Below are 22,371 nucleotides of genomic sequence, written 5' to 3' on the forward strand. Positions count from 1 at the left end.
GCAAAGAGGAGGGACAAAGGGAAAGTATTTACGGATTTTGGAGGAAGTGAAAAACCTGACTTAGATACTGTGTCAGGTCATGGCCACTGGGAAAGACATGAGAGGGTAGAGTGTTCCAAAGCTTTGAGGTGTAGGGAAAGTGAAAGTTACCAGATAGCTTATCCTCAAGCTGCCAGCAGGTTTTCGGGGTATTGCGTAGTCTCGCTAGTGTTAGGGGGGTACACAAGCAGCCAACTCTCGGGAGCCATAAATATAGTACTACCTATAGAAAAGGGAATGGGGACCACTATTGCAGCGTAGGGCAAGTGGGTCAGGTTGGCACAAAGGAGGTCATGTTAGCACAAAGGGGGTTCAAGTTAGCACAAAGGAGGTCAAGTTAGCACAAAGGTAGGTCAAGTTAGCACAAAGGAGGTCAAATTAATACAAAGGGGGGTCAAGTTAGCACAAAGGAGGTCAAGTTAGCACAAAGGGGGGTCAAGTTAGCACAAAGGAGGTCAAGTTAGCACAAAGGGGGTCAAGTTAGCACATAGGGGTGCCAGTTTTGAAGTTAGTCCGGGACGGGTTTTAAGTCGTTGTGCCACACATACCAACTTGTCCTTTCTCTCACTTCATCCATGTACGTACGCAAGAGGCATAAGCTGGTGTTAATAGCCTTCTTCGTTGGAAGATATGCCGACCACATGGGATGAGGCGTATAACAGAACCCCAAGTAGTCCACGTCGAGTGTCTTAGACTCTTAATCTATATGCAGACAAAGAGGTGCAAGTAAAGAATATGAATCCTTTAAATAAATGAATATGTATGTGTGTGTGTGTGTGTGTGTGTGTGTGTGTGTGTGTGTGTGTGTGTGTGTGTGCTAACTGCACTCCTCTTGCATGCCTAACTACTTGGTTATAGTTAAGGTTAGATGAGTGTGATTGTGGTGGTGGTTACGATCACAGAGCAGATCAAGGGGTCGCGACCCTCCCATTACACTCTGTTAATAAACTCATTAAAGGACAGACTAACATTGTTAGGCTGGATGGCGCATGAAGATGATGACGCATGAAGATGAACTCAGTGACGTTAACTAGATTTTATTCGTTATTCGCTGAAGAAGATGAGATGTCGTTAAAGATAAACTAAGAGATCAGAGATGGAGATAACACTTAGTAGCCAGAGATGATATGAGTTAGATAAATATGAGGGAAAAAGTGAAATTATTCGTCATGAGAAATGATGACTTCTGTAACAGATGATAAACCCCAGTTGCTACTGATGATCGATTGACTAATTGATCATTCCACGTTAACATGAGGACATCTAAGAGGACCCAGAGATTAATCTAAGGTAGCTAGTCATGCTCAATGACTGCCTCATACATTCGGACATTACCTTACTTACAAACAGTGAGGTCACGGGGCGATGGAGGCCATGAGAGAGAGAGAGAGAGAGAGAGAGAGAGAGAGAGAGAGAGAGAGAGAGAGAGAGAGAGAGGATCTCACCACAGGATAAGCAGGAGTTAGCAGTAATTATCCAAGAGTAAGATAAGAACCCATCTGTGATGACTGATGATTGCTTTACCCATGGTAACCCCAGAGATAAAGTGTAGTGGAGAACAGATATATATATATATATATATATATATATATATATATATATATATATATATATATATATATATATATATAGGGGAGAAAGAATACTTCCCTTCCCACGTATTCCCTGCGTGTCGTAGAAGGCGACTAAAAGGGAAGGGAGCGGTGAGCTGGAAATCCTCCCCTCTCGTTTTTTTTTTTTTTTTCCAAAAGAAGGAACAGAGAAGGGGGCCAGGTGAGGATATTCCCTCAAAGGCCCAGTCCTGTGTTCTTAACGCTACCTCGCTAACGCGGGAAATTGCGAATAGTATGAAAGAAAGATATATATATATATATATATATATATATATATATATATATATATATATATATATATATATATATATATATACTGGAAAAGATCACAATTTTGCGCGTGATCAAGATGATGTGATTATTACACGAAAGTGCACTTGGGAACTTTTCGTGTTTCATTTTCCCCGTGGACTCATAGGAATATATATATATATATATATATATATATATATATATATATATATATATATATATATATATATATATATTCTCTAGTACCTTAAGAATGCCATTAACACCGTACAAGAACCATACATCCCAACGATTTATACTCGAGGCATCTTAAGAATATTGTACCAGTAACATCCCCAGGAAACCAGCCCGTCACCCGAGATGAATTTCTCCACCTTAGGAATTCAAAGCTGGGCATCTGACGTGGTGGGATCAAAGACACAGGCTGGAGTGGCAGGTGATGCAAGAGGCGCCGGGAGCCAACCAGGTCTTAACGCGCTCAGCCAGTCAAAGGATTCGTGTAAATAACAACCCCCTTGGACGTGTGGGTGTGTCCAATGCCACAAACACCAGGGGGGCAGAGAGAGAGAGAGAGAGTCAGTCTCTCTCAGTCTCTCTCTCTCTCTCTCTCTCTCTCTCTCTCTCTCTCTCTCTCTCTCCCTCACGCAGGAGGGGAGCGATCACCTCTCCTTGGCTGGGGAGAGGAGAAAAATATTGTGGGATAGAGTTCGCCTCCTCTTGAGGGTGAGTATTTGACATCTGAAACCTCTCCCCCTGAAGGAAGAAAGGTGTGTGTGTGTGTGTGTGTGTGTGTGTGTGTGTGTGTGTGTGTCATGACATTTAGATTACTTTCAAACAAAGTGATGAACAAGTAGCCACATTCTGGACCTTATTATCAAAGTGGTGTATATAGAGGTAAAGTGACTCCCAGAAACTGTGTTAAGATATTTACGGATCGGTATATTGGTCGGTGGTGGTCAGGACAGTGAAGGAAGAGACGATTATAAACGAAGAGGCGATTATAAACGAAGAGGCGATTATAAACGAAGAGGCGACTATAAACGAAGAGGCGACTATAAACGAAGAGGCGACTATAAACGAAGAGGCGACTATAAACGAAGAGGCGACTATAAACGAAGAGGCGACTATAAACGAAGAGGCGACTATAAACGAAGAGGCGACTATAAACGAAGAGGCGACTATAAACGAAGAGGCGACTATAAACGAAGAGACGATTATAAACGAAGAGGCGACTATAAACGAAGAGGCGATTATAAACGAAGAGGATTATAAACGAAGAGGCGATTATAAACGAAGAGACGACTATAAACGAAGAGACGATTATAAACGAAGAGGATTATAAACGAAGAGGCGATTATAAACGAAGAGACGACTATAAACGAAGAGACGATTATAAACGAAGAGGCGACTATAAACGAAGAGGCGACTATAAACGAAGAGGCGATTATAAACGAAGAGGCGATTATAAACGAAGAGGCGATTATAAACGAAGAGGCAAGTAATAACATAGTGTTTGATAATGGGATCGCCATCACAGGTATTGAGATAGACATGGACGTTCAGTCAAGCAACTGATCGACTTAGAGTAAGATGCAATCCCAGTCATATTCCTGGAGAAAGAGAGGGGGAAAAAAGAAGAAGGACATGGATAAGAATAGTCCAATCCATGTGATGTGAGCACTACGCGCGCTGGACGGGAGCCCTGTGTCCCTCTTCATAACGTAGAAAGTCGTACCTCACTCTCTGCCTGTATCAGTCACCCAGAATGACAACTAAATCCCGAAAAACCAATGTAGCTCCGCCACTTTCCTCGCCCATTAGTCGAGAGAGTGAGAGAGAGAGAGAGAGAGAGAGAGAGAGAGAGAGAGAGAGAGAGAGAGAGAGAGAGAGAGCGTAAAAAAACATGATGATACAGAGTAGGTACAGTAGTTTAGTACTTGGCACACCACATAGCCTAACTACCAGTGAACAGAGGTGTTCAACATGCTCAGCCATGGGCTAATTCAGTTATTCTTTATGACGTTCACAACGGTGGGTGTCGAGGTCACAGGACTGTGTTTATATCTGCCTGTACGAGCTGTGACTGGAACGAGTCAATTATGGTGACGAACGACGGTCCGTGTTCGAGGGGCGTTGGGGGAGAGAGAGAGAGAGAGAGAGAGAGAGAGAGAGAGGAGAGAGAGAGAGGAGAGAGAGAGATCTGTGACAGGTGTATGTTTGCAGTTTATGGCTAAACTGCCGTGCGAGCTGCCGGTGTTGGCCGGAGAGGGGGCTGGTGGACAGCTTCAGCGAAATAAGGGTTCTCTTGGAAAGTGGTGTAAGATTGGGGTCCCAAAGATGATTTTACATGCCCTTGTATGTACTCATTCCCGCTGGTCCCTCTGTGCAGCTCGTTAATGAGGAGGGCCAACCTGGGGGAGGCGTATGTGAGCTTAGGTAAAATGATGATAGTATGTATAGCCATTCCTGAACTGAGATGGTGGGACGCCTAGTGATCTTAGTGGGCGGAGAAGGTACAGACGGTATGAGGAAGATTTGATGATAGTGCCGAACATGATATTCCTCCAGTCGGAACCGTCGTCTATAGTGAAGTCAAAAAGGAAGTCTCTCGCTACCTGGATGATGTCAGGACCTACTGTGATGTCTGTAACTAGGTTGATGTACATCATCACAGTCTTGGTGTGGTTGATGATAAAGTCGCTGGCCGTTGTCCACTCCTGAAGGCTGATAACTTTGTCGATGATGGTGTTGTAAGTAGCAGAGGTAGGATGTCAGGTTCATCTTCAGGCAAGAAAACTTAAGTTCCATCGTCTTGTATGTATGGGGACTCTGGCTGGACAGACGATGATGAACTCGTAGGCTGAAAGTAGGAAAGGCCGATCTTCAAATCCACGACTGACATTCTCTGTGATTCCTTAGCTATACAGAAAGCGTCCATGTTTTTCTTATAAAAAACCTGTATGTCTGTCTACTCCTAAGACACGAAACCATGAGTTTGTGTTCCCTTCCTCTGTCACAAACAGCCTCGTTAGGATCCAGTGGTCTGTTGCTGTTTGAATTGATTTGTATTCATTTGTATTTGCCCTTCGTCAGGAGATTCGTGTAACATCGCATCACCATTCGATACAGAGGGAGGAGGACTCGATGCCTCGCTGAGGGGTTGAACCATCGTCTTGTTCTACCTGTAAGACCAGCATGAGGCAGTAGTTGACTCTTTCCATCGCCTGCACGATGGAATTGAGCATCTCTTGGTTTCCAAGGTACTCTTTACCTGGGTCATCCCTAGAAGCACCAGATACTTCACTAGCATATTAGAGATCGCAAAGAGATGATGCAGTGTACAGATAATCCAGCGAAACACTTTGTTAAACAATAGCAATTATGTACAGCAGTCGCGACCCCAGGATGGTGATGTGGTGTGGTGGGTAAAGGGTGTGTGAGGTGTATGGTGTGGGGTGGTAGCCACGAGTGAACAGATGATACAATAGGCTGTTGTCTTAATCACATGGGAGCTGGAGAACGACGTTTTCAGTCAGCTTCCCCACGCTGGAATGCGATTCGTGAACGCGTGTGTATCCGAAACCTCTCACTCAGGCATTCCAATGTAGGTAGGTAGGTAAGTAACAACATCGTTCACTAGCTAACTTACAGATTAAGAAAAACGGGGCCTAGATCAGAGCGTGGGAATAACTCTCTAACGGTGCGCGAGGAAAAGTGAATCAGCGTTGGCTTACGTATGAACCATTATTCCGTAAACAGATGAAAATGTAGGTTAGATCCGCGTAATATATAAATCGCTGAGTGATGGGGAATACCTTGGAGAAAAAGGGCATCTTGCCCAAGCTGTTGATCCGAGCTCGACTGAAGTCGTCGGATGATCACGTGTGTGTCTCTTACCAGCCCAAAACAGGTTAGGTGCGAGAGAGGGTGTCTTCTTTCCTTGCACCAGTTGTGTATCATGTGTTTCTCTCTCCTCCCTAGAGCCACCCGCCTGTTGTCTGGTGCTGGGGGTGTGTGTGTTCCTCCCCTGCCACAGTTACCTAACATCACATCTCTCTCTCTTCTCCCTACAGCCACCCGCCTGTTGTCTGGTGATGGAGGTCCTCTGCAGTTCTCTGAGCCACGCTACTGCCTCCTGCTGGCCGAGGACGCCCCGCCAGCACTCAGGATCGCTCAGGTCTCCGCCTCACATAAGGAAGGTCAGTGCTCTACCTTGCTTGTACTCGAGGGAGTGCGGGGGCGAGTGTATAGTGCTCAGGTGAAACTTGCTTTCATTGGTATGTCTATTTTCATGACTAGTGATTTGATTCACCAGCAAGACACTGCTCCTCACATAAGGGTTGGATATATATATATATATATATATATATATATATATATATATATATATATATATATATATATATATAATATATATCCCATTTTTAGAAAGTTAAAATAGCGAGTGTGTATTGTTCCTCTCCAGCCTGTGATTGCTACCACGCTTTCAGTCATAACTCTTCCAAACAATTTACCTCTGTAATTCGAACATTTACTTTCGTCCTCCTTACTTCTATACAGTGTTGCCTATATGCATTCCACCAATCCTCAGATGCCTGACCATGAACCATATATTCACTGAAGAACCCAACTAATGTATGAACAGCACATTCATCCTCTTTCTTGAGACATTAAACTGCAATCCCATCCACCCCATCCGCTTTTCACACTTCATCTTACGAAAGGCTTTCACCACCTCGTCTCTTTTCATCAAAACACTTGCCGTGACTCGCACTTACCACACAGTCATCTGACACCTTCAGCTGATGTTTCTAATAATCCTCTCCTTCTCCTGACACTGTTAACCTCCTTCCAAAGCATTTCATTGAACCCTTGAAGTTTGGCTGATACCCGCTAACCTCAACTCTCAATCGACCTCTTTTTCAGCCCCTGCACCTTACTCTTAACCTCTTGCCGCTTTATGTTGTCTAGCTCCCAATTAACTCGGTCACCTACCTTGCAAGTAATGCTTGTAATGTCTCTTTTTCCTCATTTACTCGCAACTTCACTTCCCCAATCCGCCACTCACTACCCCTCTCATACATTCCCAACACCCACCTTTCGGACGTCACGCACACTTCCCTCAAACGTGTATGCGCTGCTTTCTTAAATACATCCCAAGCCTTGTCGTCTCCCTAAATATCACGCCCTCTTACTTTTCGCCATTCTTTTCTCAATCTCTCTTGTATTTCTTCACAAAAGTCCCTTTATTCAGTTGACTCACTTGCCTCCCCTTCTTCCCACTCAGGTGATTTCCTCTTTTTCCTAAAACCTTTTCAGACTTTCACCTTCTCCTCAACCATGTAGTAACCTGACGGAAATATTAATATGTGGCATTTAGGAACCTAGACAAAGCGTATTATAGGGTTCATAGAGATGCTTTGGGGAAAGTGTTACGAAGACATGACGTGAGAGGAAAGTTGATAGAAGCAGTGAAGGGTTTTAGTTCTTACCAAGAACGTAAGGTTATGTGATCAAGTAAGAAGAGAAGAGAATGAGTAGTTCCAGTTGAAGTTAGGTCTGCGGCAGAGGTGTGTGATGTCACCATGGCTGTTTGATCCGTTTATTGTTGGAATAATAAGATAGGTGAGTGGGACGACCTTGAAGAGAGAGACACGTCTGCAGTCTGCTGGGGGAAAAGGTGACCTCTGAGGTGAGTCAGTTTCTCTTTGCTGATGACGTGGCGCTAGTAGCAGACTCGAGTGAGAAACTGTAGAAACTGGTTTGTAAGTTTAAACAAGTCTGTGAATGGAGAGAGAGAGAGAGAGAGAGAGAGAGAGAGAGAGAGAGAGAGAGAGAGAGAGAGAGAGAGAGAGAGAGAGAAGTAGATTGCTTTAGACACCTTAGAAGAGGATGTGGCAGCGAAAACTCGTGAGAACTGATATGAGTCCTAGGGTGAGGGTGAGAGAGGGAGGAGGAGGGGGCTAAACTAGAGCTTAATCACTGGAGTAGGTCTTACGTTAACATCAACTTATCCTGCCAAATGATGTGGAAATCACGCCACGTCCTGTAATTGGATGAGAGTCTGTGTCAGCTCATAAAAGAAAGTTTTAGCAAGCAAGATTCAGTCTGACATGCCTGGGGGGAAACCCGTGTGAGGACAGAGGAATGTTTTCATGATCAACACTCAGTTATTCCCTGAGGTCTGAGTGCCCACCTTTGTTTTACCACAGAGGGCGTTGTGAGGATGGTTACCCGTACAGACCAGGAGGATTGTGACGTGTGTCCTCAGCTCGGTCTGTGTCAGTGGTTGCGTCCACCAGGAAACTGACTGTGTTGGTTGTAATGTATTCCTGGCATCATCTGTTCTTTAAAGTGCCAGTGTTACTTGAGAGGCGGGACATGGTGTCACATATTTTAACTTCGCTCATACATGAAGTCACCAATTTTAAGATTTCGTTCCTGTATGCAATGTTCTCTCCTTCTGCAGGTGACTCTCTCTTTTTTTTTTTCATTTCTCCTAAGTTATTTCCAATCTCTCTTTGTATCTTCTCATGTTTTTTTTCATTTTTCCTAAGTTATTTCCAATCTCTCCTTTGTATCTTCTCATGTTTTTTTTCATTTCTTCTAAGTTATTTCCAATCTCTCCTTTGTATCTTCTCATGTTTTTTGTCCTTTGTTGGTTGAGCTTGGGACTTCTAGAAAGCATTGAGAAGAGAAGAGAAGAGAACCTGTCTCGTTTTATAATGGTGCTCTTTAGATTCCCTGTGGGTCCATGTCTGATGCATATTTGGAGCGCTTCTGCTGTCTCCATTTTTCTGTGCATTCTTTTAGGTCTCTTTTGCCGTTGAGAGAAGGATTCACAAGGCACTACTGTTAGTCTTTTATTTTTCGCCATTCGATTGTTGTCGAATAGACAGTGTTTAGGTTTCCACCCTGTGTTAGTTTGTGTCATGCTCTGGTGGTTAGGTTGGATTGATCCTCGATCGTTGTCGGTATATGGTAAGCTGTTGATGGTTGGTATGCGTACTTCTTTGTGCTGCAGGTACGATGGGAGTTTTGAGGTGGTGATTTGGAGTTTGAGGTGGTGATTTGGAGTTTGAGGTGGTGATTTGGAGTTTGAGGTGGTGATTTGATCAATTACGTATGCATCCGTTGTAGAAATTGGACAGAACCAGAATCTTCTTATTTGCTGACGAAGTGCAAAGTGCCCATTTTATCAGAACCTACCTCTAGGGGTAGATGAACAGCTGGATTGACTGTGGGCCAACTACCATGATTCGAACCTCTGCGCTCAAAGTTGAGTGGCCTGTGAATGCGTCACGGTGTGGAAGCGCTAAGCGCCACAGACACACTGGTTCTAGTGTCGAAATTGTTGCATTTTGGTGCGTGTTCGTCTGTACCCTCTTCGAGTCGTTGGTTCCTATCCCTTCTCATCTCATGTCCTGGAGATAGAAGTTTCATGAAAGGATTTACGTATCCAAGATTAGCAGGGCAAAATATGGACTAGGCTTCCAAATCTTATTTATTTATTTTGCTTTGTCGCTGTCTCCCGCGTTTGCGAGGTAGCACAAGGAAACAGACGAAAGAAATGGCCCAACCCACCCCCATACACATGTATATACATATACGTCCCCACACGCAAATATACATACCCATACATCTCAATGTACGCACATATATATACACACTCAGACATATACATATATACCCATGCACACAATTCACACTGTCTGCTTTTATTCATTCCCATCGCCACCTCGCCACACATGGAATAACAACCCCCTCCCCCCTCATGTGTGCGAGGTAGCGCTAGGAAAAGACAACAAAGGCCCCATTCGTTCACACTCAAGGCAAAATTCTACATTGGAAACGAAGGTTAGCAAGATCTTCATGGTAAAATTTTGTGTTTCTTGATTGCTTTAAAAAGCGTCAATGGATTTGAATTTGATGGTTTGCTAACCAAGTTACCAAGTTTGTATTAGTTTTCTGTTCTGGTGGCTTTTGGTGACTCACACTTCCGTCACCTTTGGAGTTTCTGAGCAATGTAGTCATTATGAACGAGTCTTTTTAACATAACACTCAACTTTATCTCACATCTTACTTATACATTGATACAGATTGTATGAGGAACGTTGGCATCACGTTATACACCTATAATTCAGCGAAAATTTTGTTATATTCGTCTCACTCAGTAAAGCACTTAAATGAATTTGGTTCGTTGTGTACGACTGGATATCCTCTGTATATCTTTTTTAACAATATTAGTTTACACTTCCACCAGCCAAGCTGGTGATGGGTGTTTTAAAACCTTTCTCTTTTCTTTTTTTTCTGTTCTGCTTTATTTACTCTACCGTAGTGGTCGGTCCTTCGTGGTACTGTGAGAAGATATTTCATCTCCTTCATCTTTTTGAACAGGATAGTGAGTTTGTATTTTCTTTTCTTTTATTCTAACACCCTGAATTTGCTTTATGAACTCAATTCTTTTCTTGGGTTTTTATTTCCCATTGCTCAATTCAAGTTCTCGACCCCTTGAGTAAGATGGTACGACTCTTGATTAAGATGGTACGACCTTGAGTAAGATGGTACGACCCTTGAACTAGACGGTACGACCTTTGAGCTAGACGGTACGACCCTTGATCAAGATGGTACGACCCTTGATCAAGATGGTACGACCCTTGAGAAGACTGTACGACCCTTGAACAAGACGGCACGACCCTTGAGCTAGACGGTACGACCCTTTGAGCAAGACGGCACGACCCTTGAGCAAGACGGTACGACCCTTGAGCAAGACGGCACGACCCTTGAGAGAAGACGGCACGACCCTTGAGCTAGACGGTACGACCCTAGAACACGACGACTCTTAAGGGTAAGACTCCAAGTCATCACCATCACACCCACAGCTCATACCCTCGTACTCCAGGGTCGTGTAGCCGTATCCAAAGCTTAATCAACCAGAGGCGCGCGACCTGCAGACCTTAGCGTATCCCTCGTTGAAATTATGCTCACGACGTGGGTGGAATATGTGGGTAGTGGAGGTAACGTAATTATGCTCACGACGTGGGTGGAATATGTGGGTGGTGGTGGTGGTGAGGTAATGTAATTACGTGACTTACCCAACAGTACCTCCTGCCTTGTCTTAGGCAGTTACTGTGGCCGAGTGAAAGTTTTACGAACTTTTATTTTTATCATACTGTCGCAAGCCTTAAACGAGGTAACTACGTCGAGTGATTGCTGCCTGCCTGACTTTTCGTTTCGATTCGAATAAAAAGAGCATCGCCTTGTGTTTGTGTTGTTTGCGTCGCCTTGGAATAAAAAGAGCATCGCCTTGTGTTTGTGTTGGTTGTGTCGCTTTGGAATAAAAAGAGCATCGCCTTGTGTTTGTGTTGGTTGTGTCGCTTTGGAATAAAAAGAGCATCGCCTTGTGTTTGTGTTGGTTGCGTCGCTTTGGAATAAAAAGAGCATCGCCTTGTGTTTGTGTTGGTTGCGTCGCTTTGAAATAAAAGAGCATCGCCTTGTGTTTGGGTTGGTTGCGTCGCTTTGGAATAAAAAGAGCATCGCCTTGTGTTTGTGTTGGTTGCGTCGCTTTGGAATAAAAAGAGCATCGCCTTGTGTTTGTGTTGGTTGCGTCGCTTTAAGGGGGATAGAGGTTTTTAGACTGGCTTAAGCGGGAGCTTAGGGTTCCGGGAAAATACGATGGGATTATCATATCATATATATATTGCGATGACGATTTATTTATTGTGAAAGTCAAAGAGTCGTGTATCAAGAAAATTCATATATTTCATCGATTAAAAAAATGACGATAAGTATGAATATTACTGTGTTACCGTAGGCCTTATTTTTATCCAATTTCTTATTGGTCAAGATCCAGAGACTTTTATTTTTCATTTCAATATAATGCTTCGAGGTTTCTGAAGATCTTTACCCCTTTGCCCTCTGTGTGTGTGTGTGTGTGTTTGTGTACAAACAGAGAGAGAGAGAGCAAGAGAGCATGATAAAGCGAGGCAACATCAGCAAGCCAGAAGGTATAAAGTTTGGCAGAGGGGCAGCCAGCCAGACAGATATGAAGGCGGGACAGAGACAAAGACCAGGAAAGAAGGCTGGGAGAGTAGGTGGTCATTAGTCCCGAGTTGCATTGGTGTATATTATGAGGGAAGGTGGTGGGGGAAGACACCTTTAGAGACAAGATTATAATAGTGGAGGATGCGTAGGAAGGAATGGAAGCGGAAAATCACTGTCCATACGTAGTGTCTTTCACAATGTATTTGATGATGGTGTTGGTATACGGGTGAAGACGTTCGCGTGTTAAGGTGAAGGAGGAAGAGAAACGAGAGGAGATGGAGGTAAAAGGGGGGAGAAGAAGGTTAACCGAGAGGGAGATTTAAGATAGAGGGTAGCTGAGGAATGATGGAATGTTGCAGTAGGAGGAGAGAGAGAGAGAGAGAAAGAGGCTGGACAGTTGGAGTGCTCGAGCGGAGAGAGAACAGTCGAAGTGTTCAGATGGGGAATAGAGAGAGAGAGAGAGAGAGAGAGAGAGCATGGGTATGGGTAGAGGGTTGAGGAAGGGCAGTTGGAGTGTTCAGGAGGTGGACTGAGGTAAGAGTGTTCCGGTGGACGGTTGAAGGAGTGTTGGGAGTGTAGGATAGTAGAAGTGATCCTTTGCAGGACTGAGGGAATGCACTTGAGAGGGTACACCTGCAGTGTTGAGGTCGATGCATGTTGAAGGACATCTTAGTGTGTACTCAGATGGAAGACTGCTGGAAAGAACTGATGAATTGCTGGAGTGCTTAGGTGAAGAGGCAGTCAAGAAAGATGCTAGGGGCTGGCTTCGACTTGTCTGATTACGACATTATTAAGATGGGAGTTATAGATGAAAGACCCAGCGATGTCTCCTCTGGTAGTAGAGTAATCTTTTCTCATAAAGATACTTTATCATACGTTTTCTTAAAACTTTCTTGATGGTGAAGAGCTTGTAGATTTATGTGCTGAAAAAGAACTGGTGATTGGGAATACCTGGTTTAAAAAGCGAGATATACATAAGTATACGTATGTAAGTAGGAGAGATGGCCAGAGAGCGTTATTGGATTACGTGTTAATTGATAGGCGCGCGAAAGAGAGACTTTTGGATGTTAATGTGCTGAAAACATTGAAGTTCTGACCAAGTCATCTTTACCCTTATCTCTTCTATGGTGGACAAATATATGGCCTCTGATTTCCCACTGTTATTCAGCTGTTTTAATTCTTGTTTTATATTTATTGTGCTCCTCTAAACCTCCTTTATTTATTCTTTCTCCTTCTTTCCGTGTAGTGACCAAACATGAAGAGCATATTCTAGTTTTGGCCCTATAAACAGAGCGAAACCTATCCTGAATATTTCCTTGTTCATGTATTAGACAGCACTTCAAATATTTGCCAACTGCCAGTTTTACTCCCTTTACAGTTCTCTCAGGGTGGGTAGCTGGAGACACGTTTGGCACTTTGTCGACGCCCAAGTCCCTCTCACACACACAGAGATACCTACTGCACATATCCTTCCGGCATATGTTCATACCAAAGCTCTCTTTCACTGTGGTCCCTCGTAATCATTCAGCTGTAGCTTGGGTTTCACCAAAACCATACAGTTTGTATTGGTTCCCATCGCCAGCCACAGTAATCCTCCTTTTTCTTGACTTCCCTGATGACCTTGGCATCTGCAGATATATATGTCATGTCCTCATGGCCAGTGATTTACGTAGATCAAGTGGTCCCAGGGCCAAGATGAGCTCAGGTAAGCATTAATCGACCAGCCCCGAGGAGAGGAAACAAACCATGGGTTCGGTGTTGGCCGACTGCCATATATATGTATCCAGGATTCGAACCTTTGTGAATCTGGCTCCTGGCTGATTCATGGTCAGTGACGCTAACCAACACAACCACGGAGGCTCGTGTGTGTGTGTGTGTGTGTGTGTGTGTGTGTGTGTGTGTGTGTGTGCTTGGCGTTCCTCTTGTGTAGACCTGTCTGAAACGATGGATGACATTTTGGTCCATTTCGCTCATCATGTCAATATAAAACTGGAAAAAGAAAAAGAGAATCAAGACCAAAAAAAAAGACGATCACATAACGGAATTTAAGAAAACCCCACAATAGAAGCTAGACTCCATTTCCCCCAAGCGAGGTGTGGGGGGGAGAGGAACCTAAGGAATGTGACTGGAACCTAATGAACGTGACTGGAAACCTAATGAACGTAACTGAAACCTAATGAATGTGACTGGAAACCTAATGAATGTGACTGGAAACCTTATGAATGTGACGTGTCAGCTCTCTTATTAAGGCTCCGGGGTCTCCCAAGACGCCAGGCATCACGTCAAAAGGAGGGGAGACACACACAGGTCAGCCCAGGTGTGTAGTTGAAGGCTCGTGTTCATTAGAGTTCCCTCCTTTAAGCTCGTAAGGCATAATCATCCCAGGGGAGAGGGAGGCGAAAGAGTGCCGCCAGCCCACGTTAAACTCCTTCCCGTCGTATAAAACGGGTGACTAAGAAAGGGTGGGAGCGAGGGAGGTGGGCAAACCTACCCCGAGTTAATGATCACTTCCTTTAAGTTGGGGATAGGGGATTAAGGTGGGCGGGTTGGGCCGTTCTTTCGTCTGTTTCCTTGCGCTACCTCGCTAACGCGGGAGACAGCGACAAAGCAAAATAAATGAATAAGTATCCTTTAAGTTGGTGCAGGAGACGGAGCCCAGTGGGAATATGGCTTATTCTTTCCAGTGAGGATTAGTTTCTACTTTCCTGAAGTGGATTTTTATAGTTTCACGAAAAAAAGAAACTTATTAAACGTCCTTTGAGACTTGGCTCTGATTGTATCAACTTTTTATGTTAACTTTTACGGCAAAGGGAAACCGAATGCCCTAATCAAGGCCATCTTAGTAACGATATATATATATATATATATATTCCTATGAGCCCACGGGAAAAATGAAACACAAGTTCCCAAGTGCACTTTCGTGTAATAATCACATCATCAGGGGAGACACAAGAGAGAAATATAAGTCAGTTGATATACATCGAAGAGACGAGACTTATATTTCTCTCTTGTGCCTCCCCTGATGATGTGATTATTACACGAAAGTGCACTTGGAAACTTATCGTGTTTCAATTTCCCCGTGGACTCAGGAATATCTTGATCACGCGCAAAATTGTGATCCTTTACAATATATATATATTATATATATATATATATATATATATATATATATATATATATAATATCATAACGTAAGCCAGGTGCCCAATTTATCGACCAAATCCTAGGCAAGGATGAACAGCTGGGTTGACCGTGGACCGACCGCCACATCCAGGACTCGAACCTATGTTTTGACTACCCCCTGGTCGGCCTGTGAATGCGTCACGGTCAAGAACGCTAACCTCTCCACCACGGAGCTCCTCTTGTTTTTCTCCTTCCATAACATTATAACTCGCACAACAAAACCCCCCCCAGAAATCTTCCTCTATTTACTTACCTCAAGCCGTTCGTTTGGCTTGAGTCTTCCCTCTGTTGTTGGCAAGTCCTCTCTCAACACACTTGGGTCCAGGTGTTGACCCTATCCACGCAACAGGACGGCCCCTTGAGCACGACTCTCTCTCCCCCCCCTCCACTCTTATTTACCTTTTGGTGAAAGAGTTGAGCATAGATTCCAATCTGGGTTGCGGCAATTGGACCACAGTCAATCCCAGCTGTTCATCTTCTCTTATGGGTATTGATCGATGGCTTAGGTACCTGGCTTAGGCTTGGGTATATGCATGTATAGCGTAAATGAGATGGCCTTAATAAAGGCATTCGTTGATCCTTGCCTTCTCAGCTATTTTACACACAAAAAAATGGCTGAAGATTAACGAGTGTTTTCGCTGAGGATTAACGAGTTTTTTTTTCTGTGGCACTTAAGTGAATGAGTAACGAAGGACCCGAGACTAACGAGCGATGATTCCCATACCCTGGTAACGTTCAAGTATACGACCCTATTCCAAAAATGAATAAGATTATCACTTTTATAAGTACATGTGTTAGCATAATGTATATAACATTATCTTACATCAATTACCACCGTGGCAATTGGCATACGACCCCCGGAGACATTACCGGAAAAAATTATGCAGGTTTCTTCCAATGACAATTTCAACCGAATTTCAAACTCAAACGTGCATTAAACCAGCTCTTTCATTTGTGCTGAACGTAGCAGCATTCCGATTCAAAGACAAAATCCCTGAAGCTGTAGACAGGCGGAAACAGCCTGGAGGGAGAGAGGAGGATATTATTTCACAGAAATTACCCTTTTAGTAAAGTTGGTGTTGTTGGGGATGTTACAAATACGAACCAGAGCTTTGGTCTGGTTTGGTTTTATTCCTTAGATACATACGCATCACTGCTCTCTCTCACCCTCTGGGGGTGTTTCGCAACAGCACCATGCAGGACTGGCCACAAGGACGGGGTAAGACAGGGCACAAAGATAGACGGGAAGAAAAGAAGGAAGAGGAAGAGGGAGAAATGTAGAGTTCTGTGATGGCTAGGCCAGTGCTTGACCACAAGAAAAAATAAGAACATCATAGAAAACGAATATGTAAGGAAATGATCAACACTCTATTGAATTATATGTAGCCAAGGGCCAGAAATACACACGCACACACACACACACACACACACACACACACACACACACACATATATATATATATATATATATATATATATATATATATATATATATATATATATATATATATATATATATTCCTATGAGTCTACGGGGAAAATGGACTCATGAATATCTTGATCACGCGCAAAATTGTGCTCCTTTCCAATATATATATATATATATATATATATATATATATATATATATATATATATATATATATATATATATATATATATAAAGAACAAAAACGACAGGACTATAAGAACGGGAGACGTGACGAGCCAATTAATATTCTTCCCCAAGCAACATTAGTGAGCCAGTCTACCGACCACTGTTGGTGTTCGCGGTAATTGGGATGGGGTTAGATTTTCACAGGAGCCTTCAAGAGCTCGGCTGGGGGGCTCGGGCATAGAGATGACGGTGGCAAGGACGAGCGAATGTGTTATGGATGTGTTCAAGATGATGGTTTGGGGAGAGTTTAAGAAGGACAATGGGCCTACATCGCCTCTCAATAGGTGGTGTAAAGGGGACAGAGGTTTGCATTTGCATGCACGTCCCTTTTTCTGCACCTTTGCTCCTTACTCCTGTTGTGTGTTGGATGTTAAGGAAACACTATGCATGGAGGCATAGGTGAGGGTTGGGAAGAATGGAGGTAAATGTGGATGTTTTTTTTATAGTCAGACGAAGGGAGTCTTGGCGTCTCGAGTTGACGAAGACTATAATAGACACGAGAACTGGAAGATTGGATGATTGTGACTTGTTCCTTCGACCTTAGCTTTATCGTCCAGTGTGACACCGATGAGCTTGGTAGGCTGAACAACCCTGTGTATTTTGTCCATGACGAAGGTAATGAATTCAGTGGACTAAAGAACCTTGAGCCCAATGAGGTGGGTAAGGTTTGAGACAAGTTTGGAGGAAGGGGGATGATGATGGTGATGTTCATTGGATACGTTCTGGTTAGTCAATTAAGACGATGCTGATGGCAGTCCTGCTCTGAATATCCCCTGTAGAGATGTTGTGAAGTCAGTGCTGACACAAATGGCAGCATTGTGGACGTATTTCCATGGAGCAGATGCATCCATCACAGCATGAGTCGTGAAGAAGACGAAGAGGAAGCACAAGTGTCGCAATTTGTGCTCTGTTGGATGGCACAGGTGAGAGTCGCGGAGGTGGAGGAGAAGACGATTCATCGGAAGTCCACCATAGCCTAAGAGCTCTGAGCATATGTGTAATCCAGGGAATGAGGTAGCTTCGCGCCCTAGCGCTGCTGATAGCTATGTTGATGAGTTCACTATGGCTGACTTAAACTTGGAAAGCTTTCGTAATGAAAACGAAGCTGAGAGCCATGGAGGCCTCGTATTCTATAGGTTGCTGTAGATGACGATTCTTGGAAAGGTTATGAGTCATTGAGCGATAGAGGAGCTCTAGATATTAGCGAAGTACTTAAGGTGAGGCATTGAGCGATAGAGGAGTTCTAAACAGTAGCTAAGTACTTAAGGTCTATGGAACTTGCAGTGTCAAATAAAGATTACGCAAAGTCCTTTGAGCGCATTGGGTTGAGGGGCAATGTGTCGCAATTCAACGAGAGACTATGGGGGTATGTTGGGTTCGGTGCTGGTGAGACATTACGTCTTCCACACGTAACACTTGACGGGAGGAGGGAAAGAGAGAGAGAGAGGATGAGAGAAAGAGAGAGAGAGAGAGAGAGAGAGAGAGAGAGAGAGAGAGAGAGAGAGAGAGAGAGAGAGAGAGAGAGAGTAGGTTGCTTGGCTTGCTCTAGGCAGAATTCCTCGAAGGTTTCATAAATTACACCATGGGCGTAGTATAGAAATTCTACCTTGAGTCTATTTTCGTTCATACTGTTCCTCTGGTTTCAGAGGAGATGGAAAATGGCAACATTTAGAATAGGTGGACGAAGGAACGCCAAGTTATTTCAAAGTTCTCTTATGTCCTTTTGGGTTAGGGGAACTGAAATGGAAACGGAATACAAAAACAGCTGGAAAGGCGAAGTGCCAGACAAGTGTAGAATGACAGAGAGAAAGCAGGACATCTGTATATGAAAATAAGAGTAAAAAAGATAAGAGAAGAGAGAGAGAGAGAGAGAGAGAGAGAGAGAGAGAGAGAGAGAGAGAGAGAGAGAGAGAGAGAGAGAGAGAAGAAGAGAGAGAGAGAGAGAATAATACTCGTCAAAAGAGAAATGAACATCTATCCTATAAAAGAATGAAGATAAATTCACATACATCACAAAAATACACACCTGACGGTTAAAGAAAATATTGGCTACTCCGAGATAGCGAAATAGATCGAGACACACACACACACACACACACACACACACACACACACACACACACACGTTAGGCAGGTAATCGAAGGCTTGTCACTGAGATAGAGAAATATAGGTCAGCTTGACAGACAAGTGAAGACATATGGCTGGAGATGTAGCAGACCTGAAGACAAATACATGCAACAAACGACTGTAGAAGCGAGCTAGCACACACACACACACACACACACACACACACACACACACACACACACACAGAAGTTGAAACTGTTCCTCTGGTTTCAGAGAATATTAAATCTTGGCAAAAGTAAGGCGTCTTGTGGATGAAGAAACTGCAGGTGAGAAACGAAACAGTGAAAGTGAGGTAATGCATAGCCGCGGGCCGCCCGAGGCCAGGAGCAGATGCAGAGAGAGAGAGGCAGGAGGGTAGAAAAGACGACGAGAAAAGATGAATGTTCTATGATGTAAGGTCGACTCTCAAGTCCCTCTCACACACTGGTTCCTCCAGCTCATTAGCTGCTACATAATAATCGTGCTAAGGCCTTCTTTCATTTTGCCCTCTTCTTGTTCCTTTCCAGTTACGTGGGATGGATTTCTTCAGCCACGTATGACAGACTTTTATACAGTTTTGTGTCAGTTCTTTCACTCTTGCAAATCCCCCTTTTCGCTCATTTCTTTCCTCGTTACCTCGGCATCATCTGAAAATATATTCAGGAGTGAGTCCAGCCTTTCTGTCAAGTAATTTACATACATCAAGAAGAACTAATAGCCCTAGGGTTGAACACTCCAGAATACCAGTAATGTTCTTCACCTGTTTTGTAAAAGTTCTTCTGACATGCATCCTTTATTTCCCTTCCACCGTGGTCATTTTCTTTCCATCAAAGGATAGAAGATTCTGCCTGAAGTTCCAAATTCTTGACGAGCGTCCGATGTGGTATGGTGTCAGATACTCTGTGGCTGTCCATAGACACGTAATCCAATCGTCTTTCCCTCACTTACAAGTATTAAGAGGCTTGTTATGCATGATCGCTATAGTCTCTGAATCCATGTTTTGTCTTTTGTTTTTTCCTCTTTTGGTTAGTTTCAGCTTTGCAGTTCGTTCCCCGTTCATTTGCTTTCTGGTTATCTTTTGCAGTATTATACAAACCACACTCATCAGAGGCATTGCTCTTTAGTTCAGCCCAATTTCCCTGTCTCCTTTCTTAAAGAAAGGGCTAACATTTGTCTTTTTCCAGTTCCTTGGCTCTTTGTCATCCTTTTACCATTTTACATGGCTTCATGAAGACCAATGGGCCTTTTATGGTAGGCCTTGATCAGTCTTTTAACGTATTTTCATGAACTTTCACTGCTTTCGAAGACTTCTTCCTCATTCCATCGAGAACTGGTGCTGGGCCATAATGTCTTCCACTGGGAAAAGGGAAAACCAAAAAAACTTTTAGATCTGTCCCTCAACTCTTAACTCAAGTTTCTACATCATCTTCTTCAACTCTTCCCTCTCAATCTCGAAACCTAATTAGCTGCTCTTAAACTGACAATCTACTCATGAATGATACATGGAAAAAGTTTCTGGAGTATTTCCTGATTTGTACACACTCATTTTTCCAAGTTTCTCCGTTTCTCCTTTGTTATTCCTTCCTCTCTTATACCTGGCTTGGGTGAACGGCTTTAGCCTCCCATCAGTACGCCCCTTATCCTCTCGCTTTTTGACAGCATTAATTGAAGTGAAGCTCATTTTTCTTAACCCTCCCCCTTTGCAACAAGTGAGAGTTACACTTGTTCCTCCTCCTTCAATTTAGATTATACAGAACTTTCCATAATAGCGATGTATGTCACGGTTACAGAAATACTTTCATCCATTTGTTGTGGTGCTTTATACAACGTTATTACTCTTGTAGTCTCTCGGTGTAGAATCATCTTCACGTCCGTCATTACCATCATCAACACTGTAATCAACATCTGACAAACTAAGACCCAGTGTGTATATGTGTTCCTCCTCCTCCTTCTTCAGGAGTCGGGGTGAGGTACAGCATCAGAGCGGGCAACAGGGACGGCCTCTTCACCATCGACCAGCACTCGGGTCTCATCACCCTGGCCGCCCCGCTAGACTACGAGCTCCATGCTAAGGTAAGCCTCACCCTTCCCATACCTTCCCTCCCTCTCCTCTCCTTCCTTCCTTCCAGGTGTTGCTGTGGCCTGACACTGGCCGTTGTAAGTGGGCCATGGTCACTCTGGCCGCGCCCCGCTAGACTACGAGCTCCACGCAAGGTAAGGTTCTCCTTCCCTCCCTCCCTCTGTATGTTGCTTTGGCCTGACCATGGCCAGCGTAGGGGTCGGCAACGGGAGTCAGGAATGGGCCAGATTCTATGGTGTTCAGGTGAAGAGATCGTCAAGGTTCTCCCGAAGGAGGCCAGAAGGGTAGATTAGAGAGGAGGAGGATCTAGTTCAGGCGATGGGACCACTAGGCTCCGGAGTAGTGAGGTCAGAGTAGATCAGGTTCGTGGATAGGGGGTATACTAGCAGGTAGGGTCGACGTTTGACGTCTTGGCAAGCCAGCAGGAGCAGATGAGAATATTCCTGGTCCAGAAGTGTGTCAGAACTGAAATTTTCGTCATGGTGGGAAGGCTCGCTGGGAGAACTGAAGCTGGTGGACAGTTTGTAAGAATTTAATGTCTGGTGCTTCACCTTCAGACGTGGGGCGTTCAACACGCTGAGGGAAGAGTGAAACCAGTAAGTGTGTGAAACTCTGGTGCTTCACCTTCAGACGTGGGGCGTTCAACACGCTGAGGGAAGAGTGAAACCAGTTAGTGTGTGTGTGAGAAAGCTTAAAGATGTTCCTATTTGTCCAGGGTTGGTGGTGACGTCCTGTGAAAAGATAGAATAAACAGGAGGGACTGAGGGAGGAAGGGGGAGAGAAGAGGAGGCTCCTTCATAACAGGTGGGAAGAGTGTGGGTAGTTAATGACAGACACGTGTTCACAACAGGTGTCCAGAACGCGAACAGCAGATAGTTACGAACAGCAAGTGGGAAGTGGGTTGAGAACAGCCACTGGCAACTGTGCACATCAGATGAGAAGAGAGCAGATAATACGTAATAGTGACCCTTTACAGCAGGTGAGAAGTTTACTGAAAATACGGGCAAACAGTTGTTTACAACGGGTGAGAAGTACACGGAAAACAAACAAACTTGTTTACAGCAGGTGAGAAGTTTACTGAAAATACGGGCAAACAGTTGTTTACAACGGGTGAGAAGTATACAGAAAACGGAGGCAAACTGTTGTTTACAGCAGGTTAAAAGTATACAGAAAACGGAAGCACACTGTTGTTTACAGCAGGTGTAAAGTATACAGAAAACGGAGGCAAACTGTTGTTTACAGCAGGCTAGAAGTATACAGAAAACGGAGGCATGCGGATAACAGCGACGGACAATATCTTATGGTAAAAAAAGACGAAGGCGACGCAGCAAGTTACTTTAACCCCCCATGAGTCTCTGGGAAGGTGGGAGTGAGTGACCCAGAGCCACTTACCTTC

The 22,371-nt window shown here is 44.0% G+C and overlaps 1 protein-coding gene across 12 annotated transcripts in view; it reads left to right on the plus strand.

Annotated features, from left to right (window-relative positions):
- The window catches only part of LOC139746178 (putative neural-cadherin 2), a 760,037-nt gene that overhangs the window by 349,545 nt on the left and 388,121 nt on the right, over window positions 1-22,371 (plus strand). For all 12 annotated transcript variants that reach the window (XR_011712090.1, XR_011712087.1, XR_011712091.1 and 9 more), the window contains exons 5-6: window positions 5,978-6,103; window positions 20,853-20,968. Coding sequence is in view for 8 of the 12 variants with exons in the window: in XM_071657094.1 (XP_071513195.1) it covers window positions 5,978-6,103; window positions 20,853-20,968 (242 nt within the window). In the remaining 4 variants the exon portion in view is untranslated. The remainder of the gene's footprint in view (window positions 1-5,977; window positions 6,104-20,852; window positions 20,969-22,371) is intronic.

This window comes from Panulirus ornatus, chromosome 64 (genome assembly GCF_036320965.1).
Source record: "Panulirus ornatus isolate Po-2019 chromosome 64, ASM3632096v1, whole genome shotgun sequence".
NCBI lineage: Eukaryota > Metazoa > Arthropoda > Malacostraca > Decapoda > Palinuridae > Panulirus > Panulirus ornatus.